General features: G+C 36.3%; 1 protein-coding gene across 19 annotated transcripts in view; it reads right to left on the reverse strand.

Moving 5' to 3' along the window:
* Positions 1 to 14,231: 14,231 nt before the first annotated feature.
* RBM26 (RNA binding motif protein 26) overlaps positions 14,232 to 23,230 on the reverse strand; it is a 95,871-nt gene continuing 86,872 nt past the window's right edge. For 9 of the 19 annotated variants that reach the window (XM_038007797.2, XM_038007786.2, XM_038007794.2 and 6 more), the window contains 3 exons: positions 22,053 to 23,230; positions 21,341 to 21,399; positions 14,232 to 17,435 (listed from right to left, as the gene is read on the reverse strand). In XM_038007797.2, coding sequence (XP_037863725.1) covers positions 23,141 to 23,230 — 90 coding nt within the window. In that variant the 3' untranslated portion in view covers positions 14,232 to 17,435; positions 21,341 to 21,399; positions 22,053 to 23,140. Of the gene's footprint in view, positions 17,436 to 21,340 lie in introns of all 19 variants that reach the window. The other 10 variants (XM_073014429.1, XM_073014426.1, XM_073014424.1 and 7 more) reach the window with 8 other exon arrangements.

Below are 23,230 nucleotides of genomic sequence, written 5' to 3' on the forward strand. Positions count from 1 at the left end.
TTCAAAAGACCCGCTCTGAACAGAAGCTGTACACTGGGTCACAGCAACAAAGACTGACAGACTTGGGATGGGTCATTGACTTCTTCAGACCACAGCACAGCTCTGGTGCCCTGAAGGTATAGGGTAGAGGTAGGGGGATAATGGGGACTGAGTAACCCCAGCATAGCAGTGCTTTCACAGAGGCCACTATGATTGGAGTGAAGACCATGGTGAAGGGTCCTGATGAGTTTGGAATGGAAGAACATGAGGGGAGTAGTTGAGACCAGATATTCTAGAGGATTACCAGGTATAACTGGGAAAGATAAAGAGGGGTGATATTCAGGAGTTATGCAGGTGGGGACTAGGTGGCAAATTACATGTCTACTGGATTGCAAGGAAAACTGAAGCCATCTAATGGGGACTCCCTAAATTCCACTGCCAAATCTAAAAGTAGAATGAACTTTTTTTCCCCTCACCTTGATTGTTTCTACTCCTGTCTAAGGGCAGTTCCTATAACTGTGCTTCAGATTTTTTCTCATCCTATCTTTTTGGCTGCCTTAAACTATCATTATTGCTCACTCTGTCTTTTTATTGACACTCCTTTCTGTAGACATTTAAACATAATTCCCTGGCTTCCTTTTATCCCACCTGACTTTCAAACTACAATCCTATCTCTCTTCTACCCTTAAAAAATCTTCTGAAAAAACTTGCCTATACGCTCTCTCTTTGTCCTTACCTTCCTTTGACTCCCATATTCATCATTAAAAAGCAAGCAGGCAGAGGGAGGTTATAAGATGGCTGAATAGGAACAGCTCCAGTCTACAGTTCCCAGCGTGAGTGACACAGAAGATGGGTGATTTCTGCATTTCCAACTGAGGTACGGGGTTCATCTCACTGGGGCTTGTCAGATAGTGGGTACAGCCCACGGAGCATGGTGGAGCATCACCTCACCCAGGAAGCGCGAGGGGTCAGGGAATTCTCTTTCCTAGCCAAAGGAAGCCATGACAGACAGTACCTGGAAAATCGGGACACTCCCACCCTAATACTGTGCTTTTCCAACAGTCTTAGCAAACGGCACACCAGGAGATTATATCCCACACCTGGCTCAGAGGCCCAGAAGCTCGAACTGGGTGGAGCCCACCGCAGCTCAAGGAGGCTTGCCTGCCTCTGTAGTCTCCACCAATGGGGGCTGGGCATAGCTGAACAAAAGGCAGCAGAAACTTCTGCAGACTTAAATGTCCCTGTCTGACAGCTTTGAAGAGAGTAGTGGTTCTCCCAGCACGGAATTGGAGACCTGAGAATGGACAGATTGCCTCCTCAAGTGGGTCCTGACCCCTGAGTAGCCTAACTGGGAGACACCTCCCAGTAGGCACCGACTGACACCTCATACAGCCAGATGTCCCTCTGAGACAAAGCTTCCAGAGGAAGGATCAGGTAGCAACATTTACTGTTCTGCAATATTTGCTGTTCTGCAGCCTCTGCTGGTGATACTCAGGCAAACAGGGTCTGGAGTGGACCTCCATCAAACTCCAGCAAATCTGCAGCTGAGGGTCCTGACTGTTAGAAGGAAAACTAACAAACAGAAACTACATCCACACCAAAACCCCATCATCAAAGACCAAAGGTAGATAAACCACAAAGATGGGGAGAAACCAGAGCAGAAAAGCAGAAAATTCTAAAAATCTGAGGGTCTCTTCTCCTCCAAAGGAATGCAGCTCCTTGTCAGCAATGGAACAAAGCTGGACAGAGAATGGTTTTAACGACCTGAGAGACGAAGGCTTTAGATAATCAGTAATAACAAACTTCTCCGAGCTAAAGGAGGATGTTTGAACCCATCACAAATAAGCTAAAAACTTTGAAAAAAGATTAGACGAATGGCTAACTGGAATAAACAGTGTTAGAGAAGACCTTAAAAGACCTGATGGAGCTGAAAACCATGGCGTGAGAACTACATGATGCATGTATAAGCTTCAGTAGCTGATTAGATCAAGGGGAAGAAAGGGTATCAGTGATTGAAGATCAAATGAATGAAATGAAGCAAGAAGAGAAGTTTAGAGAAAAAAGAGTAAAAAGAAATGAACAAAGCCTCCAACAAATATGGGACTATGTGAAAAGACCAAATCTACGTCTGATTGGTGTACCTGAAAGTGACAGAGAGAACGGAACCTAGTTGGAAAACACTCTTCAGGATATTATCCAGGAGAACTTCCCCAACCTAGTAAGGCAGGCCAACATTCAACTTCAGGAAAAACAGAGAACACCACAAAGATACTCCTTGAGAAGAGCAACTCCAAGACAAATAATTGTTAGATTCACCAAAGTTGAAATGAAGGAATAAATGTTAAGGGCAGCCAGAGAGAAAGGTCAGGTTTTCCACAAAGGGAAGCCCATCAGACTAACAGCGGATCTCTTGGCAGAAACTCTACAAGCCAGAAGAGAGTGGGGACCAATATTCAACATTCTTACAGAAAGGAATTTTCAACCCAGAATATCATATCCAGCGAAACTTAGCTTCATAAGTGAAGGAGAAATAAAATCCTTTACAGACAAACAAATGCTGAGAGATGTTGTCACCACCAGGCTTGCCTTACAAGAGCTCCTGAAGGAAGCACTAAACATGGAAAGGAACAACTGGTACCAGCCACTGCAAAAACATACCAAACTGTAAAGAACATCGATGCTAGGAAGAAACTGCATCAACTAACAAGCAAAATAACCAGCAAACATCATAATGACAGGATCAAGTTCACACATAACAATATTAACCCTAAATGTAAATGGGCTAAATGTTCCAATTAAAAGACACAGACTGGCAAATTGGATAAAGAGTCAAGACTCATCAGTGTGCCGTATTTGGGAGACCCATCTCATGTGCAGAGACACACATAGGCTCAAAATAAAGGGATGGAGGAAGATCTACCAAGCAAATGGAAAAAAAAAAAAAAAAGCAGGGGTTGCAATACTAGTCTCTGATAAAACAGACTTTAAACCAGCAAAGATCAAAAGAGACAAAGAAGGCCATTACATAATGGTAAAGGGATCAATTCAACAAGAAGAGCTAATTATCTTAAATATATATGCACCCAATACAGGAGCACCCAGATTCATAAAGCAAGTCCTTAGAGACCTACAAAGAGACTTAGACTCCCACACAATAATAAGGGGAGATTTTAACACCCCACTTTCAACATTAGACAGATTAATGAGACAGAAAGTTAACAAGGATGTGAACTCAGCTCTGCACCAAGTGGACCTAATAGACATCTATAGAACTCTCCACCCCAAATCAACAGAATATGTATTGTTCTTAGCACCACATCACACTTATTCCAAAATTGACCACATAGTTGGAAGTAAAGCACTCCTCAGCAAATGTAAAAGAACAGAAATTATAACAAACTGTCTCTCAGACCACCGTGCAATCAAATTAGAACTCAGGAGTAAGAAACTCACTCAGAATCACTCAACTACATGGAAACTGAACAACCTGCTCCTGAATGACTACTGGGTACATAATTAAATGAAGGCAGAAATAAAGATGTTCTTTGAAACCAATGAGAACAAAGATACAACATACCAGAATCTCTAGGACACATTTAAAGCTGTGTGTAGAGGGAAATTTACAGCACTAAACGCCCACAAGAGAAAGCAGGAAAGATCTAAAATTGACACCCTAACTTCACAATTAAAATAACTAGAGAAGCAAGAGCAAACACATTCAAAAGCTAGCAGAAGGCAAGAAATAACTAAGATCAGAGCAGAACTGAAGGAGATAGAGACACAAAAAACTCTTCAAAAAATCAATGAATCCAGGAGCTGGTTTTTTGAAAAGATCAACAAAATTGATAGACCGCTAGCAAGGCTATAAAGAAGAAAAGAGAGAAGAACCAAATAGATGCAATAAAACATGGTAAAGGGGATATCACCACCGATCCCACAGAAATACAAACTACCATCAGAGAATACTATAAGCACCTCTTCACAAATAAACTAGAAAACCTAGAAGAAATGGATACATTCCTGGACACATACACCCTCCCAAGACTAAACCAGGAAGAAGCTGAATCCCTGAATAGACCAATAACAGGCTCTGAAATTGAGGCAATAATTAATAGCCTACAAACCAAAAAAAGTCCAAGACCGGACAGATTCACAGCCCAATTCTACCAGAGGTACAATGAGGAGCTGATACCATTCCTTCTGAAACTATTCCAATGAATAGAAAAAGAGGGAATTATCCCTAACTCATTTTATGAGGCCAGCATCATTCTGATACCAAAGCCTGGCTGAGACACAACCAAAAAAAAGAGAATTTTAGACCAATATCCCTGATGAACATCAATGTAAAAATCCTCAATAAAATACTGGCAAACTGAATCCAGCAGCACATCAAAAAGCTTATCCACCATAATCAATTTGGCTTCAGCCCTGGGATGCAAGGCTGGTTCAGCATATGCAAATCAATAAACGTAATCCAGCATATAAACAGAACCAAAGACAAAAACCACATGATTATCTCAATAGATGCAGAAGAGGCCTTCGACAAAATTCAACAGCCCTTTATCCTAAAAACTCTCAATAAACTAGGTATTGATGGGACAGAATCAAAATAGTAAGAGCTATTTATGACAAACTCACAGCCAGTATCATACTGAATGGGCAAAAACCAGCAGCATTCCCTTTGAAAACTGGCACAAGACAGGTATGCCCTCTTCACCACTCCTATTCAACACAGTGTTGGAAGTTCTGGCCAGGGCAATCAGGCAGGAGAAAGAAATAAAGGATATTCAGTTAGGAAAAGAGGAAGTCAAATTGTCCCTGTTTGCAGATGACATGATTTCATATTTAGAAAACCCCATCATCTCAGCCCAAAATCTCCTTAAGTTGATAAGCAACTTCAGCAAAGTCTCAGGATACAAAATTAATGTGCAAACATCACAAGCATTTCTATACACCAATAACAGACAAACAGCCAAATCATGAGTGAACTCCCATTCACAATTGCTTCAAGGAGAATAAAATACCTAGGAATCCAACTTACAAGGGACATGAAGGACCTCTTCAAGGAGAACTACAAACCACTGCTCAACGAAATAAAAGAGGACACAAACAAATGGAAGAACATTCTGTGCTTATGGATAGGAAGAATCAATATCGTGAAAATGGCTATACTGCCCAAGGTAATTTATAGATTCAATGCCATCCTCATCAAGCTACCAATGACTTTCTTCACAGAATTGGAGAAAACTACTTTAAAGTTCATATGGAACCAAAAAAGAGCCTGCATTGCCAAGACAATCCTAAGCCAAAAGAACAAAGCTGGAGGCATCACGCTACCTGACTTCAAACTATGCTACAAGGCTACAGTAACCAAAACAGCATGGTACTGGTACCAAAACAGAGATGTAGACCAATGGAACAGAACAGAGCCCTCAGATATAATACCACACATCTACAACCATCTGATCTTTGACAAACCTGACAAAAACAAGAAATGGGGAAAGGATTGCCTATTTAATAAATGGTGCTGGGAAAATTGGCTAGCCATATGTAGAAAGCTGAAACTGGATCCCTTCCCTACACCTTATACAAAAAATTAATTCAAGATGGATTAAAGACTTAAACATGAGACCTAAAACCATAAAAACCCTAGAAGAAAACCTAGGCAATACCATTCAGGACATAGGCATGGGCAAGGACTCCATGTCTAAAACACCAAAAGCAGCGGCAACAAAAGCCAAAATTGACAAATGGGATCTCATTAAACTAAAGAGCTTCTGCACAGCAAAAGAAACTACCATCAGAGAGAACAGGCAACCTACAGAATGGGAGAAAATTTTTACAATCTACCCATCTGACAAAGGGCTAATATCCAGAACCTACAAAGAACTCAAACAAATTTACAAGAAAAAAAAAACGACCCCATCACAAAGTGGGCAAAGTATATGAACAGATATTCTCAAAAGAAGACATTTATGCAGCCAACAGTCACATGAAAAAATGCTCATCATCACTAGCCATCAGATAAATGCAAATCAAAACCACAGAGAGATACCATTTCACACCAGTTAGAATGGCAATCATTAAAAAGTCAGGAAACCACAGGTGCTGGAGAGGATGTGAAGAAATAGGAACATTTTTACACTGTTGGTGGGAGCATATACTAGTTCAACCATTTTGGAAGGCAGTGTGGTGATTCCTCAAGGATCTAGAACTAGAAATACCATATGACTCAGCCATCCCATTACTGGGTATATACCCAAAGGATTATAAGTCATGCTGCTATAAAGACACATGCACATGTATGTTTATTGTGGCACTATTCACAATCGCAAAGACTTGGAACCAACCCAAATGTCCATCAATGATAGATTAGATTAAGACAATGTGGCACATATACACCATGGAATACTATGCAGCCATAAAAAGGATGAGTTCATGTCCTTTGTAGGGACATGGATGAAGCTGGAAACCATCATTCTGAGCAAACTATCACAAAGACAGAAAACCAAACACTGCATGTTCTCACTCACAGGTAGGAATTGAACCAGGAGAACACTTGGACACAGAGTGGGGATCATCATACACCAGGGCCTATTGTGGGGTGAGGGGAGGGGTGAGGGATAGCATTAGGAGAAATACCTAATGTAAATGATGAGTTAACGGGTGCAGCACACCAACATGGCACATATATACATATGTAACAAACCTGCATGTTGTGCACACGTACCCTAGAACTTAAAGTATAATAATAATAATAATAAAAGCAAGTAGGCAAAACAAAACAACTACCTTCCAGGGTTATCAATGGCTTCCTTATCCTAAATTCCAAGGTATATTTTATGTTTCGTTGTCTTACTTTGCAATCCTTGATAGTGTTTGTCATTCCCTCATTCCTAAAGCCATTTTATTTTATTTTTTTACTTTGACCTCTTTAACTCCCTTTCCTGTTTTCTTCCTACCTTTTTGACTGCCCCTTCTACCTCTCCTTTGCAGAATTAGCCTACACTACCTAGATCAAATGTAGAGCTGCTCATTCTATATTTGATCTCTAGAGAGTCTAATTCTTACCTATCAGTTAAATTTAGATTTCCATATCGATATTTCTCAAATTTTATGTCTTTGTATGCAGCCACACTGGCCTTTCAGCTCTTCAAATGCATCATTTTTAGTCCCCCTATATTTTTGCACAAACTGTTCATTCTATCAAGAATAATACTCCCCACCTAGCAACTCTTTTTCAGTTTTCAGATCTCAACTGAACTTCTTATAAGAAGCCTTTTCTCACATCATCCTAGGTCAGGTTCATTTGCCTTGCACTCCCATAACACTGTCTCTTTCCTTCAGAGCGTTTCATTTACAGTTACGAGTTTTTTCTGTGTCCTCCTGTTTCGGATGATTTCAACCTTCCTGATCTATGGTAAAGGCAGAGAGAGCAAAGCAAACATTAGTTGTTTTCATTGTCATCCACCTTTTTGAGGTAGGTGAGATCTGCCATTTCTTAGTCTAGAGTCTCTTTTAGTTAGCAATACTGGTGGAAGTTTAAAAGAAGCAACATGCATGTGGCACTTACTGGCACTGGTTGCAGTGAAACAATTGGGAGAAATGAGTCTGCAGTGCCTCCAGAAACTCTCAGGTGAGCACACTCAACTTATTCCTTTTCTATATCTCCAATTCTTGCTTTCCCAAGTTCATTCTTATCAGGGAGCACATATCCCTCCAGGGCATTTCTGCATGTCCAGTATGTTGCTAGTTAGATGCTATTCTGCCTTTGATTACTTTTTTCTCTTTTCCAAATTAAACTTTTTGAGATATTTTAAATTCACAAAGATGTAAGCAATAACATACAGAGATCCCATGTGTCCTTTTCCAAATATCCCCCAATAGCGTTGTCATGCAAAACTGTAGTACAGTATCACATCCAAAATACTGACAGTGATACAGTCAAGATACAGAATGTTTCCATCACCATAACGATCCCTCATGTCGCCCTTCTACAATCCCACCTACTTCCTTCCCACCCCCACCACCTTCATAACCCCTAGCAACCACAAGTCTGTTTCTCACTTGCATAATTGATTTCTGTATGTTTATCTTTTTTGGTTTTGGAGTTTTTGCTTTTTTTTGAGATAAGGTCTCACTGTGTCGTCCAGGATGGGGTGCAGTGGTGCCATCATGGCTCACTGCACCCTCTGTTTCCTGGACTCAAGTGATCCTCCTACCTTATCCTCCCAAGTAGCTGGGATCACAGGCATGTTCCACCACACCCAGGTAGTTTTTGTAGTTTTTTGGTAGAGGCGGTGTAAGGAACATGGAAGTACTTTGGTCAAGGATAGGCCGAGGTAAATATCCAGAGTGACTCAGCGAGTCTAGAGTACAGGTGTATAACTTCACTTGTTATCATAGCCACATAGACATAATAGAAAGGAGTTCACCACCATAGCCATAACATAGGGAAGGTTCATCACTTGGCTCTATGCCACTATTGTCAGTAAAAGGTAAAATTGCCCTGTTGACACTGTGCAGGCACACTGGCACCCAGAGAAAGAGAGAGAGCCAAAGCTGTCCGTCTTTGCAGACAGATAGAGGGGAGCCAGGACACAGCTTGGCCCGCTCGTGCCCAAAGAGAGAGAGTTTAGCTGCTGACCCCGAAGGCAAGGGAGAGAGAGCTGGCTGCACAGCTCTGTGTGGGGGCCGCCTGACTAAGCAGCCGAGACAGGGTGGAGAGAGCTGTTTATGAGAGCTGCTGAATAAACTCATCTTTCACCTGTCTATGGTTCCCCAAGTGTTCTTTCTGCTCATCTACCCACTCCCTTGAACCTCAGCATGGGCTGGGACCTGACCCTGGGCATGACATTTGGCATAGTCATGAAACTGACAGACAGGGTTTCATTATGTTGCTCAGGCTGGTCTTGAACTCCTATACTCAAGCAGTCTGCCCACCTCAGCCTCCCCAAGTGCTGGGATTACAGGCATGAGCCACTGCGCCTGACCTGTATGTTTATCTTTTATCCTGGAAACTTACTGAGCTTACTTGTTTTACATATTGGATTTTGTATGTAAACAATGTTATCTGCAAATAGGGAGTTTTAATGTTTTAACTCTTCCTTTCCAATCTCTATTTTTTCTTTTTGCTTTTTATCGCATTAGCTACAATTTCCAACAGTATGTTAATTAACAGACGTAAAAGCAGACTTCCTTGCCTTGTTTCCTATCAGAGGGAAGTAATTCAGTCATTCATTATTAATGAACATTAACGGTAGCTTTTTTGTAGGTGCTTTTTATCAAGATGAAGTAGTTACCCTCTAATTTCTAATTTCCTAAGTTTTATCATTTCTGTATCACAAACACTGAATTTTGTCAAGTGCTTCTTCTCTGATTGATACAATCATGTGATTTACTTTTATTCAGCCTGATAATACAGTAGTCAATTCTAAAATATTAAACCAGATTTCTATCTCTGGAATAACCCTCATTTGGTCTTTAAAAAGTATTGCTAAATTCTACTTGCTAACATTTTGCTAATGATTTTCACATCTATATTCATAAGGATATTGGCCTGTAGTTTCCTCAGTTGTACTGTCTCTGGTTTTGGCAACAGAATAATTCCAGCTTCACAAAATGAAGTATTCTCTCCTTTTCTATTTTCTGGAAGAGATTGTATAGAATTAGTGTTAATTCTTCTTTAAATATTTGGTAGAATTCTCCAGTAATTCTTCCATCCCCAGACACTCTGATGTTATTAGCATGTAGCATGACCCAGGCGTGGGGATTTTAAAAATCTTCCAGGGTGATTATACTTTGCAGTGTGGGAACCACTACCTTATTGTATAGAGTGAATATGGCTAAGCCTATTATTATTTCATCTGTGCTTACCTTGTCTGCCTTGGTAGCCTACAATCCTAAGGCAGGACCAGGTCAACTTTTTTTTTTTTGAGCATGGATTGATTGATCAACTGATTGAATATTAGGCCCTTATGTGCTTATGATTAACCAGTGTTAACAGATAATTACTGTATTGGATTGGAATTTCTTTTTAGGGGGAGATTTAAAATTATAAACTCATCTTCCCTAATGGTTATACGTCCTTCACACTTTTAAAAAACAAAGGTGGGGGGCCGGGCGCGGTGGCTCACATCTGTAATCCCAGCCCTTTGGGAGGCCGAGGCGGGCGGATCACGGGGTCAGGAGATCACGATCATCCTAACACCGTGAAACCCTGTCTCTACTAAAAATACAAAAAAATTAGCCGGGCACGGTGGCGGGCGCCTGTAGTTCCAGCTACTGGGGAGGCTGAGGCAGGAGAATGGCGTGAACCCGGGAGGCGGAGCTTGCAGTGAGCTGAGATGACGCCACTGCACTCCAGCCTGGGCGACAGAGTGAGGCTCCGTCTCAAACAAACAAACAAACAAACAAAAAAACACAAAGGTGGGATGAGAGTTTGATGAGGGCTATATTGGAGACAGTACAACATACCAAAATTTGGGGATTCAAATGTGGTAGAGAACATTGGTTTTCAGTATTTTAAAAACGATGGATCCTTTACATCAAATGAAACCTGACATAGAATCCCAATATAAGACCAGAGACTCTGGTAAAATCTTAGGTAGGAACCTTTCCTTCCCTCCCCCAACCCTTCTTAGGGCCATAAAATCTGGAGGCATGCTGTGGTCAACCACAGTTACATCTCCACACAGGAAGGCCCTTTGTACACACACTGGGAAAATTGCCAGGTACAATTGGGCAAGAGTGGTCACAGGTAAGTTATGTAAACATAGCATAGAAAAAATCTTGGAATGTTGAACCTTGACATTAGGTCACAGGGTATGGTTATGCCCTTATGTGATAACATAAATTGTGCTGCTTTTCCGGCAGGAAAGAAAAAAAGGAGTACCTTAGTACCCACTCAGGTTGCTGATCATTACCTCTATTTTGAGGGCTCCCCCAGGAGGAACACGAGAGACCTTGAACAGATGTGCTCTTGGATGCACCCTTTTCTATGAAGTTTTAATGTCACTTGATGATCAATAAACCTTATCAGTTGGAGAAGCAGCCAAACTGGACTACTTGCTTCCAGGCAGCTTATAACCTAAAACAGAACTTTCACAAATGCAAGATTAAATTTGTCACCCATTTTCCTCTTCCTGTCTATGATACCTTAGATGGCTCTATTTTGTAAGCATCCCAAATTAAGGATTCTCTCTGCTTCACTGGAGATCTTGACAAAGCAAAAAAGCCCCTTCTTCTTTCCATTAACCAAAATGGTTGTTTAGGATCCTATACGATTTTTAATATATGTAGTCTTCATTTTAGTATGACAAATGAGGGCTCATGATTAATAATCAGATCAGTAATCAAGAATATTTTTTGCCAAGAGTTGCCTTTTTGATTTTTTTGAAATTACCTCAGACATAACCACTGTTAAGTGCCAGTCTCCTTCCTAACATTCCTTAATTTCTGTTGTTGATAAAAAATGTAACATTGGGACATTATTCAACTACTTTGACAATTTCTAACTCCAACATTATAAACATATAATTTTTAAGTATTTCTTAACATTTCCAATTTGAAAATACAGGAAATTTGACAAGTCTGAAGTCATAGATTATAACCTTCAGAAACTGGTTTGAAATGTCCTTGACATTATGAACATTCACCTGTATTTCCAGACAGATTTGGTTTATATATCTCTGGGATAAACAAAAAACATTTTAACATTAAAAGTTAAAAAATGTCAAAGACTTCAAAGGCTTTGTTGTCACTTGTACTTTTTCTTCTTAAAAATCAGATGTATGAAATGGTCTTTTTATTAACCTATGTCCTAAATTCAAAATCCCCCAAATAAATACACTGCATACTAGATAATCAGTTTCATGATTCGGAGCTCCAAATACAAAATGTACTACTGCTTTAGTAACACACATCTTAGATTTATAAAGTGAAACAAAGACTGAGAATTTAAGAAAACTGTCAATAGTATTGCAAACCCTTGAATATTCAAAGTAATGTCATACGTGTACAAAATGTTCTCATTTCCACTTGAATAAAAGCACGACCACTATATGAATAGCTAACGAAAATATTCATGGTTTGCAGGAAATTTTCTTTCCAATGAAATGAATTATGGTTTCAAAAATGAACAGGACGCCGCTGCTTACACCTGTAATCCCAGCACTTTGGGAAGCGGAGGCAGGCAGATTACGTGAGCTGGAGTTCCAGATTAGTCTAGGAAATCTGGCAAACCGTCTCCACAAGAAATACAAAAATGAGACAGGCGTGCTGGTGCGTGCCTATAGTCCCAGCTACTTGGGAAGCCGAGACAGGTTTGCCTAAGCCCAGGGAGGTCAAGGTTGCGGCAAGCCGAGATCAGCCACTGCACTCGAACCTGGGCTACAGAATAACACCCTGCCTCAAAAGAGAGAGAGAAAAAAAGCCTTTTCTGTTTATGACCAAAAAAAAAAAAAAAAGGAAAAACATTATCTAGTTTTCTTTTCATAGTCCAATTGATGCTTTATTTGTATCGGTATGAAGTTCATGGGGGGGGAAACACAAATTGCTTTTCTGGAGAAAAGGCGTTTGGAGTGTTGATTAAAAATAGTGGGGACGTCTTTGCTATCAGTTTTTATTTGGCGGTTCTGTGAATTCTCACAGTAAATATAGTATGAGAAATGAAAATTCCAATCCTGCTTCTGGCATTTATTTTTACCTTATTTAATAAAAATAAAGATTATCTCCCATATCTTTCAATAGATACTCATGATGAGACTATCAAAAGTTTGACAATTTATAAAACATCTGTAGTTTCAAGAAAAAAAAAATCTGCTATAGTATACAAAATCCTGGCAATTATATATTGTGTAAAATATCCATAATAGTGTCACTACTACAGCAGAGCTTAACCACTGTATTAGGCATAATTTGGTTTCTGTTATGAATATGGAATAAATTCAGTAAGTTCTAACACATTTCAGAAAAAATAACTTATGCTGTTAACAAAGCAAAATTATTGCTTAGGTATTTATACATATCTGCTTTGTAAAAGAAAATGCAAAATGTATCACGAGTTTTAAAAGCTATATATATTGACCATGAAGTTCTGAGAATATATCATGAATAATCAAAGGCATGATGTTCACAGCATTGTTGATACTAAAAAGTGGAGAGGTTAAGTTCCCAAAATGAGAACTGATTACATTGATTCATCTTCAAATAATGGAGGAATCATTAAAAATAGTATCAATATCATAAGGGAAAAAAGGTTACAAGGCAGTAAAAATTATTTAATTCCAGTTTTAAAATGTCTGGAGATCATTTATAAATGACAGGCTATCATATTACCTCCACACTTTTAAAAATGTTTAGCTTCTCCACAATATTACATGATTAAAAAGATTAAAAGACAAATGCATTCATTGTGCAGAAATACTTTTCAGATAAGTGAAGGCTGACAACATGCTTAATCTGCAACTACTCCACGGGGGCTGGCCATACGTTTGTGTATATATACACAAACATGTAACTTATAAAAATAATTGTACCATTATTAACCAAAGTCCTCTACTTCACTAGATCTCTTTTAACTAGACTTTTAACAAATTTGTGATCTGTAGATGAGAATGTATTTTCTTGCAGCGGCAGTGTCACGTTACCATGTCACAGATGACAGAAAATACATATGTGATGAAAATCGAAATAATTCATCATTCAGTAAACTATATAATATGAAATGAACATGCTGAATGATGGAAAAGCAGACCAAATCAGATCGGGGGAAAAATGGTCCAGATGAACTGTGGAAATTACAGAAGTTCTGAAAACTTTCAACAGCTTTGCAAATTGACACTATAAGCACTTTGTGTCTAATTGCACTTCAGGAACTGTAGTATTCCTTCTTTAACATCAGAATAGTATTTTTACACTTATCACTTACAATAAGGAGAATTTTTTGGCTGCCAGGCGGAATAAGGAGAAAAACTTCCAAGCAGTAAAGGAGTCAGGAACTAGGGGGAAGGGTCATGAGGATTTGTGTATGTGTGAAAGGAGGAGACATTAAGCCAGTGACATATTGGTGCCAAAATTGACTTAATACAACTTAAAATGGAGGGTAAAGAGGGGAAGAGGAAATGTGGAGTCATTTCTTTGTATAAACATTCTCAGAATTCTCAATAATGTAATGCCTAATGAATGCAATTTTTTTCCAGTATAAATTAATATAACTGATGCAAGATGTAGGACAATTTTAAAACATTAACTGTTTTTAGTAAGACTTTTATTTTAAAATTTTTCAAAATATAAAAATAATAAATATGGATTTAACAAAACATAATTCAACTATAAATAATAAAAATGTTGACAACCCCACATAAACATTTAATACTATAAACATTCTAAGCATACAAGAGTAGTTTTCTAGTTCAAGTTTTATCTTTTTTCAGTTCAAGTTGTATTATCACTTTAAAAAAATAAACAAAAAAGCTGCTACAGCTTAACCAATTGCTTTCGCTCCACTCAAAGAGCAGGGAAATTTTTTCCCCATGCCAATACACATTCATGAAATGGGATACTTATGGGCACAGGTATTTAAAACTGGAACAATCCAGTCTCCAAACAAGAAGACTCCTTTGGTGTTTTTCAATTCAACAGTCCACAGAAATTGAGTTAAAATAAACCACTTATTAGAAGAAATCTTGTGGCAGACAATATGTTCTGAAGTAGCATCACACCCAAAACAGGTTTAACCTTCTGAGAATGAAAAGCAGGCATCCATGAATGCTTTGCTGATACTTAAAACATTCTATCACGTGAACATTCATTAAGCTGCTGGAAGGAAATCTTGGGGACAAAACAAAAAAATCGACACATCAATGCAAAAACCTACAATGCAATAATACATCTCTTTACAACTCACCAAATGTTCTGTGAATATTTAAGAATCACTATGCCTCCTCTTGAGTGATGGATATGGGAATTTAAAGTAAAGCAGGATTACGTATTTTAGTATTAGAAAAGTTTTTCATTTGAAATAAGGGAAAAACAGCCATGCTGAATGAGTTTTTGGATTCTAGCCAAATTAACTGCCTTTCTCTTAACAAAACAATTTTCTTTTTGGGAAGCTGGGCACAAGTAAGTGTAAGGTCATTCTGCATCATATTCTTAAATTACAAAGTGTTTCTAATGGGCTGAGCTCTTTATCCACACATCAGAGACCACTTTTATAATTATGCTGCTGCTACATTATCAAAAATCACAAGCAATCAGATTAAAACCTAGCAGAGTCTGAACAATGGGTTCAAAAATGATATTGAAAGGTTTTATAGCACCAATGACTTTTTCCTAAGACACCTGAGGGGCCTGTATCATTTTAAAGTATGATTTATCTTGTAAACAAGACCAAAAATATTCAGTTGATCTGTATTTTGAGCATAAATATTTATAAACTCTATTTTTAAAAAAACAAATATAGCATGACTAGAGCAGCTTAATAGTGTAAAATCTAAGTATATTGAAAAATATAAAGATATATAAAAGGCTTTCATTATGCAATCATGCAGAGGAAACTGCTTCATTCAATTACACAAAAGTGATTCTGTACAGTTATCTACAACAGCTCCACGAGAATCCTACTTAGGAAAATAAAATAATGAAAACCTTATCTTTAATTAATCAACATATGGGGATTTTAATATGTAACTGACTAGATCTCACAGCAATTTTCAAAAAGCGCAGTGATCTTCGTGAGAGTTAAGTCATCTTGAATTCTGATTCTTAACGGTATCTTCAATTTTGTTTTGCTTTGTTTTTAATTTTAACAGCAAAAAATGAAAAACCAAACCCAACCAAACAAAAACACCAGGATGACCAAGCTACAGGTATGTGGTCCATATCCATTAAGCAATCAACACTGTTAACACCAAGTATAGTGTCTTCAGACAATGGTCTTTACCCTAGCAGTAAGCCACTGTAGTAGGGCAGAAAATTCTTTGTTCAAAATTAAAAATACTTAACTATTTTGGGAAAATATTAATGAACACCCTGTGGCTAGTTTGCAAATGTGAACCAAAAGTCTTAACAATTTAAAAAAAAAAAAAAAAGTGCCTTGTAAGCTACCAGGTCCTTAAAATATTAGAAGACTTTCTAAATGATGTATTTTCTTTAACCAAGCCTAGAATTAAACATGCTGTGTCCAACCAATGTGGATCAAAACAGATAATTTACATTATGACTGATGTGTTTATTACATTCTTTTTATTTTTCATGACAAATGCAATGCATACTCAAGGGGAAAAAAATTTGCAGAATATTCAGCCTTGCACCAAAAAAAAAAAAAAAAAAAAAAGTGATAAAGGTAGTATGACTGGATAAAAATAAAAACGAGGGTGAATAAAAATCAGTGTAAATTGGACTTTTCTAATATAGCTACTACCAAGTATAGCTTCCAACTTTTTAAATGCCTCCTGAGAATCTATGAGGGAATACTCAGAAACTAAGTGAAAACATTTCTTATGGTGCCCATTATAGAAAGGATACTGTCGGTACATATTTAGGATGAGATTTAATCATATTCTTTATAAGTAATTCTAAGCCATATTAAGCCATACTGCTTACAAATAATTTGGACATACACTTCTTAAAATGATTAAAAACTAGTCTTTACCAATTTTAAGGAACACGACACTATTTCTCCTTGCTTTAAAGGTCGTCTTTGATGTCTTGATTGAAAAGTCCAAAAAATGTGAAAAAATTATGTTAAGACATACAATAAGTTTTAAAAGACTTGTAATCTACAGATTATCATTTGTCACTTGGAAGAAAATTATTTTCTTTGTTGGCTTTGAAGAGTTAAGAATTTTTTAAAAAAATATTTGGGTAAATGACCTTGGCAACATCATCAGAAAGTATAGTCAGAAGAAATGCACAAGCTATTACAGTACATAAAAAAGTACTTTATCATCTATTCAAAATTATTTTAAGTGGCTATCCTACTCCCAGAAATACATCTTAAGATCCCCCCAAAATTAAAACCAAACTCATGTTTAACTTTTTAATTCATTTTCATTTTAAATTGTTCATGCTAATGAACACAGTAGTATATGGCTTTACAGATTTCCTAGACACAATCCTCAATTTGGCTCAGACTGAATATACGTCATCCAAGAGAACTTTTTCATTCCTTCTTAAGGTGTTTAAAAAATAAATGGCTATAAAGTACGGGGAGAAAACATTTAAGAATAAGGTCAGAGCACACATTCAGATACACTTTGAACTCAGATGTACTCTTAGAGAACTGTAGAGATAAAATGCTAATTATAGTACATGTAAACATCTGTTCAAATTGATAAAGAGTGAACATAAAATAATAGGATGATATTATTGTAACAGTCGTCTCCAGACAGGAACTGGTCTTGCTCTTGCAGTCACAAAGCTAAGGGGATTCAGGCAATGATGATCTCTCTCTGCTGGAAAAAGAGAAGACTATTAAAAAAAACTTTGAAAATAGCAAATAAATCTAAAACTTGAATCACATCATAAATTGGCCTCCAACTTTTCTAAACATTAAAAAAATCTATTTGAGAAAGAAATCAAAATCAAAGTTGCAGGAAAATTACACAAAGCTTTGGGCTAAAATGATTTTAACAAAACCTCTCTGCATCATGCTTCCTTCAAACATTAGGCTGCAAAAGATCACAGCATACAACATATCTATGGTCTAAAATTTTCATTAGAAAAACTAGTAACTGACATGGAAAATTTTCACAGAGATGTGGGTAGGCAAAGAAATTTTAAGAAATCATGAACAAATTCCAAGACTTTGTAAATAAAAATGAAAACAGAAACAATTTTTTTAAGGTTTCTCAAAGATGTCAAAGTAATTGCAAGATACATCTAATTTCCTTAAACTCCATATGATAATCACTTCATTTGTTAATCACATTATATGAAGTAAAAGTATACTAAGCACAAAGGCCCACAGTAAAAATAAAAGGAATACATGGAAATCAGACAGTGCCTGGTATATAAGGAGAGGCTTACTTTGGATGATGGGAAAATGAGTAGATGGATGAAATAAACAGTGAGGGAGGAATTTAGGAATTTAGGAAGTAGCAAGTATAAAAAGTAGATACAAAAAAAAGTAGAATTTTAAAATGCTTTTAATTACATTAAGTAACAAGCACATAATATGGATAAACGGCAAGAAAGTTACTACCAAATTAGGTGTTTTTCTACTAAGCAAGTTTGATGTTTTTCATTAGCAATTATTGGGAATGGCAGTCATGTTTACCAGTTTCTTTCCTAGGATTTTTAGGTAGCAACTTTGGAAGATTATCTGTTGTCATCTGATAGGTATATAATGATCAGAAAGGAAAAATTTAAAACTGCTCTTCTCTAAAGTCCTGTATACATACCTTCGAGCAACTAGCCAGTTCAAGAAGTTAACAGGAACAAGGTAGTTCCTGAAATCTGGGGAAAGGAAATTTTCTTCTTGTCTTACAAATATTGTACACTAGTAATTTAATTATGCATTAAATTTTCATTTGTAATTTATAGCATTTTATAAGAACTAGAAAAGCCCCGAGAGAAAGACCAAAAAGTTAACTAAGCCAGAATTTCACGCAGGAAATTTTTGTTTTAAAAGGCTAATACAGACTTTTGTAAGTGGGGCGGGGTGTGTCTGTGTGTGTGTGTGTGTGTGTGTGTGTGTGTGTGTGTGTGTGTGTGTGTTGGGCGCAGCTTACAAAATTTATATAAATTCTAGAAGAACTAAAACTAGTTTTCTATCATTAGTCTACACTGTAAGAGGGAAAAGAGAGAAAACATTGATAAAGTTTGCTTCATACTCTAAAATAGCCAGTGATATTTCAACATACCAAATAAGCAAGTGTTGCTTCCTTTTTGAACCCTTATAGGCAACGGTTAGTGTTCCAAGTAAGAGTGGATAGAGTCCCCCAAAATCAGTTCTAGTAAGAAGACATTTCTTTCCATTAAACTTAGCCATAGTTTCTACAGCAAATCAGCTAAAACAGTGAAGTCCTGTCTTTAAACTATTAGTTGTCCTACTTAATCAAATCACAATAAAACAAAAGCTATGGAATATTCTCCCATTCCTGCAACATGTTTTCATCGAATGCTTGGGTATCAGTTAAATATAAAATTTAATTTGATATGTTACAATTATCCAGTAACATTTAAAACAACACTGCTTAAGTAGAGACACAAAATATTGGGTGAAATATGTAAAACGACAACTCAACCATCCCTTGAAATAATCCTAATCAATCTTTTAACCAGTAATACACAATGTTCCTCAATTTTTTCCTGTAGGAAGAGGCGACCTACATTGCTGTCCTCAATCCTTTTCCAACTCCCAACTCAGTCTGCAGCCCAGGTCTGTACTAAAGCAAAATAATACATTAGGAGAGCTGCAGAATTAAAAATGTGTTTCTAGTTTTAGGTAGCATGCATATATATATATATATATATATATATTTTTTTTTTTTTTTTTAAAGAATAAACTGAGATGGAAAGGAGAATTTAAATCCACACTGGTGAGAGAACTGACTGTATCTGCATTACTAGCAAGTACTTCTACTTTAAAACTCTGAATTTAGGCAGAAAATGAAAAGTTACAATTGGGAAAAGGAAGTGCTAGTGAATACAGAAGTTCATCTCTATTTTATAGGCTGAAAGTGATTTGTGCTGGCAAATGCAAGCATGTAGGAACACTATACACAAAATTGTACCAAGAGGCATCATATAAATTATCATAACCAAATCCAAGTTGTTTCCAATGATAAAATGATAGAAAACAACGACAACAGGGAGAAATGGCTTATATTAAATTGTTTTGTATCAAACACTAATATAGTAGCAGGGAAACTACAGATGTAAAAGGGACCTTAGAGATCATCTAGTCCAACTCTTTTTACTTTACAGACAAGGAAACCACCCTGGATAAGGCAAGAGACTTGCCTAAGGCCACAGAGTTACGTTGCAGAACTGGGACCAAAAGCTAAATCTCTTATAAACCTTGTCTAGTATTCTAAACTAGGTCACCTTTGGATATAAAAATTAGTGGGATGGACTAGACTGGTAACTCTTAGCATTTCTAATCATACACACTAACAGAAACGAAGTGTATTTTACCTCTGAAACAGACTACAACATTCATTACCCCAAAATATTAATGCCTTACTAAATATTCTGGAAACTCCACTAAGTCTACATATGTGTATACCTCCATCAGTACTTGTTACCCCACCAGTGACAAACCTGAACTGTATCAGCTGCTTAGCAAAATGCTCCCAGTGACTGAGGATATCTTCAAGAGATTTTTGGAAAATTGATAAGAATTAACAAGGGAGGTATCTGTCACTCTATGATTGGATATTTAAATATGCATTCATTCATTCATTAATTCATCCAACAAACATTTGAGTGCCCACTATAAGCCTAGCTTTGTGATAAGCACTAGAGATAAAATGATGAATAAGACATGGTCCACCTTCCTAGAGGAGCTTGTAATCTAGTGGGGAAGACAGACATAAACCAGATAAATTATATTACAATGTAAGTACTGTAACAGAGATATGAACAAAGTGCTGTATTAAAAGGGAGGGTATAAGTATGAACTGGCGAATGACCAAGTAGAATGTCTACTAATTTTGTGCAGTACGTTTGAGGCAAGAACTACCATATTTACTATAAACACAATCTCATGTTCCACTCCATCAATAATTAGCAAAGCAGCAACAACATAGAGTTTAAAAAAAAAAAAAAAAAAAAAAAAAGTTGGCACTGAAATCAGAATACTTGAATTCAAATCTATTTTCATCCACTAGCTATGACTGGGCAAATCATTCCATCTCTATTAGCCTAAGTTTCCTTATCTATAAAAAGGAAATTAACAATTCCTTCCTAAGTTTTAAATGAGAACATATGAAAGTACATGTAGAGTACTAGTATTTATAAACAAGTAAAACATTCAGTAGCAACTTAATACTAAGTAATATTTATAATTAAAATCATATTAATACTATGATAATATAACTGTAAACCTAATTAATGTTCGTAAGATTTAATCTCCATTCTTTGGGACCACACTGAAACATATTTGTCTTCTGATTCATTAAAAGCAACATGGCTTAAAATATTTTAAGTTCTAGGTTACTTGGAAATTTTAGGCTAGGAAAACAGATTAGCTATTCATGGACTGAAATAAACAGAATATGTATTTTCAGTTACATTATAAGGGAATTTTTAAATTTTTGAAATATCAGGCTAAAACATACTAATCAAATTATAAAGCCAAAAATCAGCATGGAGATTTAACTGGCCTTTGAAAGATTTACTTTCTTTATAATACCTGTTTGGTGTAAAGAGAAGAAACGTGAGCCTCTGCCAATTTGGCACCTTTCACGACTACTAAAAAGAAAAGAAAACAAACTTACCTAATGAATCAGAATAGCACATAGTCAACATACAAGAGACTACATAAAAATAGATCTTTGATTTAAATATATAAGTAAAAATAGTGACTTTTTCAGCAAAGTCACTATTTTGACAACTGAAATCTGATTTGGAAATTTTAAATATAAACGTATACACGAATTGCAAGGCAAAGCATTTCTATGAAATAGTGTTACTATCAAGAAAATACACACAACTTCAACCCCAATTAGTGGTGTATGGGGAAGAAGAAAAAGAACAGCATCCTTAAGTTACTCCACTGGCAGAAGACTATGGTGGTGGTGGAACAACAGCTTTTGATTGTGAGGACCCCAATATGGAAGAAAATAATTTTTTAAATGTGATTTTTTTAATATTATCACTATCATCTCAAGAGAGGCAGAAACACTTGCAATCGAAATGAATTTTAAAATATAAATATGTAATCTCCCACCCCCATTCTACAAAGAATGCATTCATTTCCTGGAAAATGCTGTATCAACTTGCAATGATCATGTTCACTTGCAAAAGAAATCCACTTAAAAAAATCACAGTATTGTTGCAAACGTCAAAGATTTTTATACAAGTATAGGAAGTACACACTTAAAATATCAGACTGGAACACTTACCAAACAGTGTTTTCCTAAAGTAGTATCTATAGTACATTTCTTTATTCATTTATCTTCAAATGGTCAAGTTTTCTTTCATACATCCAAAATGTAATGTGATGTTTTCTTATTCACCAAATGTTAGCTCTACTTGTAGTCTGGTTCCAAACTAATCAGCCTGCTTTTAAATTTTAAGACATTTGTTGAAAATTTATAGGATCAAACCAAACTCAAGTGGTATAATTTTTAAACATTGGATTGTACATTATTGTAAGGGTACCAGTAACCATTATTATTAAGAATAAATTAGTGATTATAGCTCCTTTTGTGATAATTGGGGGGAAGGGTAGATCACCATCTGGAATGGTCTATTTTAAGTTTTTTCTTTTGATTTTTCTTTTCTTTTTTTAAATCAAGGAACATTGTCTTGGCTTTTTTTTTTTTTTTTTTTTTTTTTTTTTGTCATTGCTTTTTTCTTTTTCTTTTTTTTTTTTTTTAAGAGACCATTCCACTTTATTATAACATCCGGATGCATAAGGACTCATGTAAAGCAGTCATACACCATTATCATTAAAACCCATATGGTAAAATACATACACAGTCCAACAAAAGGCTAATACATAGTAAAGCCTAAGCATACTACTATGTAATATTATAATACATAACTTGGAGACTTTAGTTAGAGTACTATGTTATCTATTCAGTTTTGAAAACATTCATTAAGATTTTAAATGCAAATTCATTCCTTATTTGGAATAAAACAAAATCCTCTAAGTTATAACAAGTACTGGTCATAAGTTTTCAGACCTATTCATTAAATTACAAAGAACCCAAAGAATTCTGTAATGTCCAGTAGAAGTATGTAATAAAAACATTGCATATGTTTCTAGTGTGATGTCTTTAGCAATTGTTTACTGAAATAAAATGCAAACATCAATCTTTCAAAATACAAGATCAGAAGGTAGTTTTCTTCTTTTTTGTCTATTTGTGAAATCCATCTTCATCACATTTTACCAAAAATTGTTTTTACAAATATGTAAAAGTACATTAGATAATACTAATGAAACACAGGTAGAGTTCTAGCATATGTAGATCAATGATCAGTCAAATCATCTTCTCCAAGAACGAGATTCATTGTCCTCTTCTTCTTCATCATCATCTTGAAGTAATGAGTCATCCACCAAAGACTCTTCCTGAAA

The sequence above is a fragment of the Chlorocebus sabaeus genome, chromosome 3, assembly GCF_047675955.1.
Source record: "Chlorocebus sabaeus isolate Y175 chromosome 3, mChlSab1.0.hap1, whole genome shotgun sequence".
In the NCBI taxonomy this organism is placed as follows: Eukaryota; Metazoa; Chordata; class Mammalia; order Primates; family Cercopithecidae; genus Chlorocebus; species Chlorocebus sabaeus.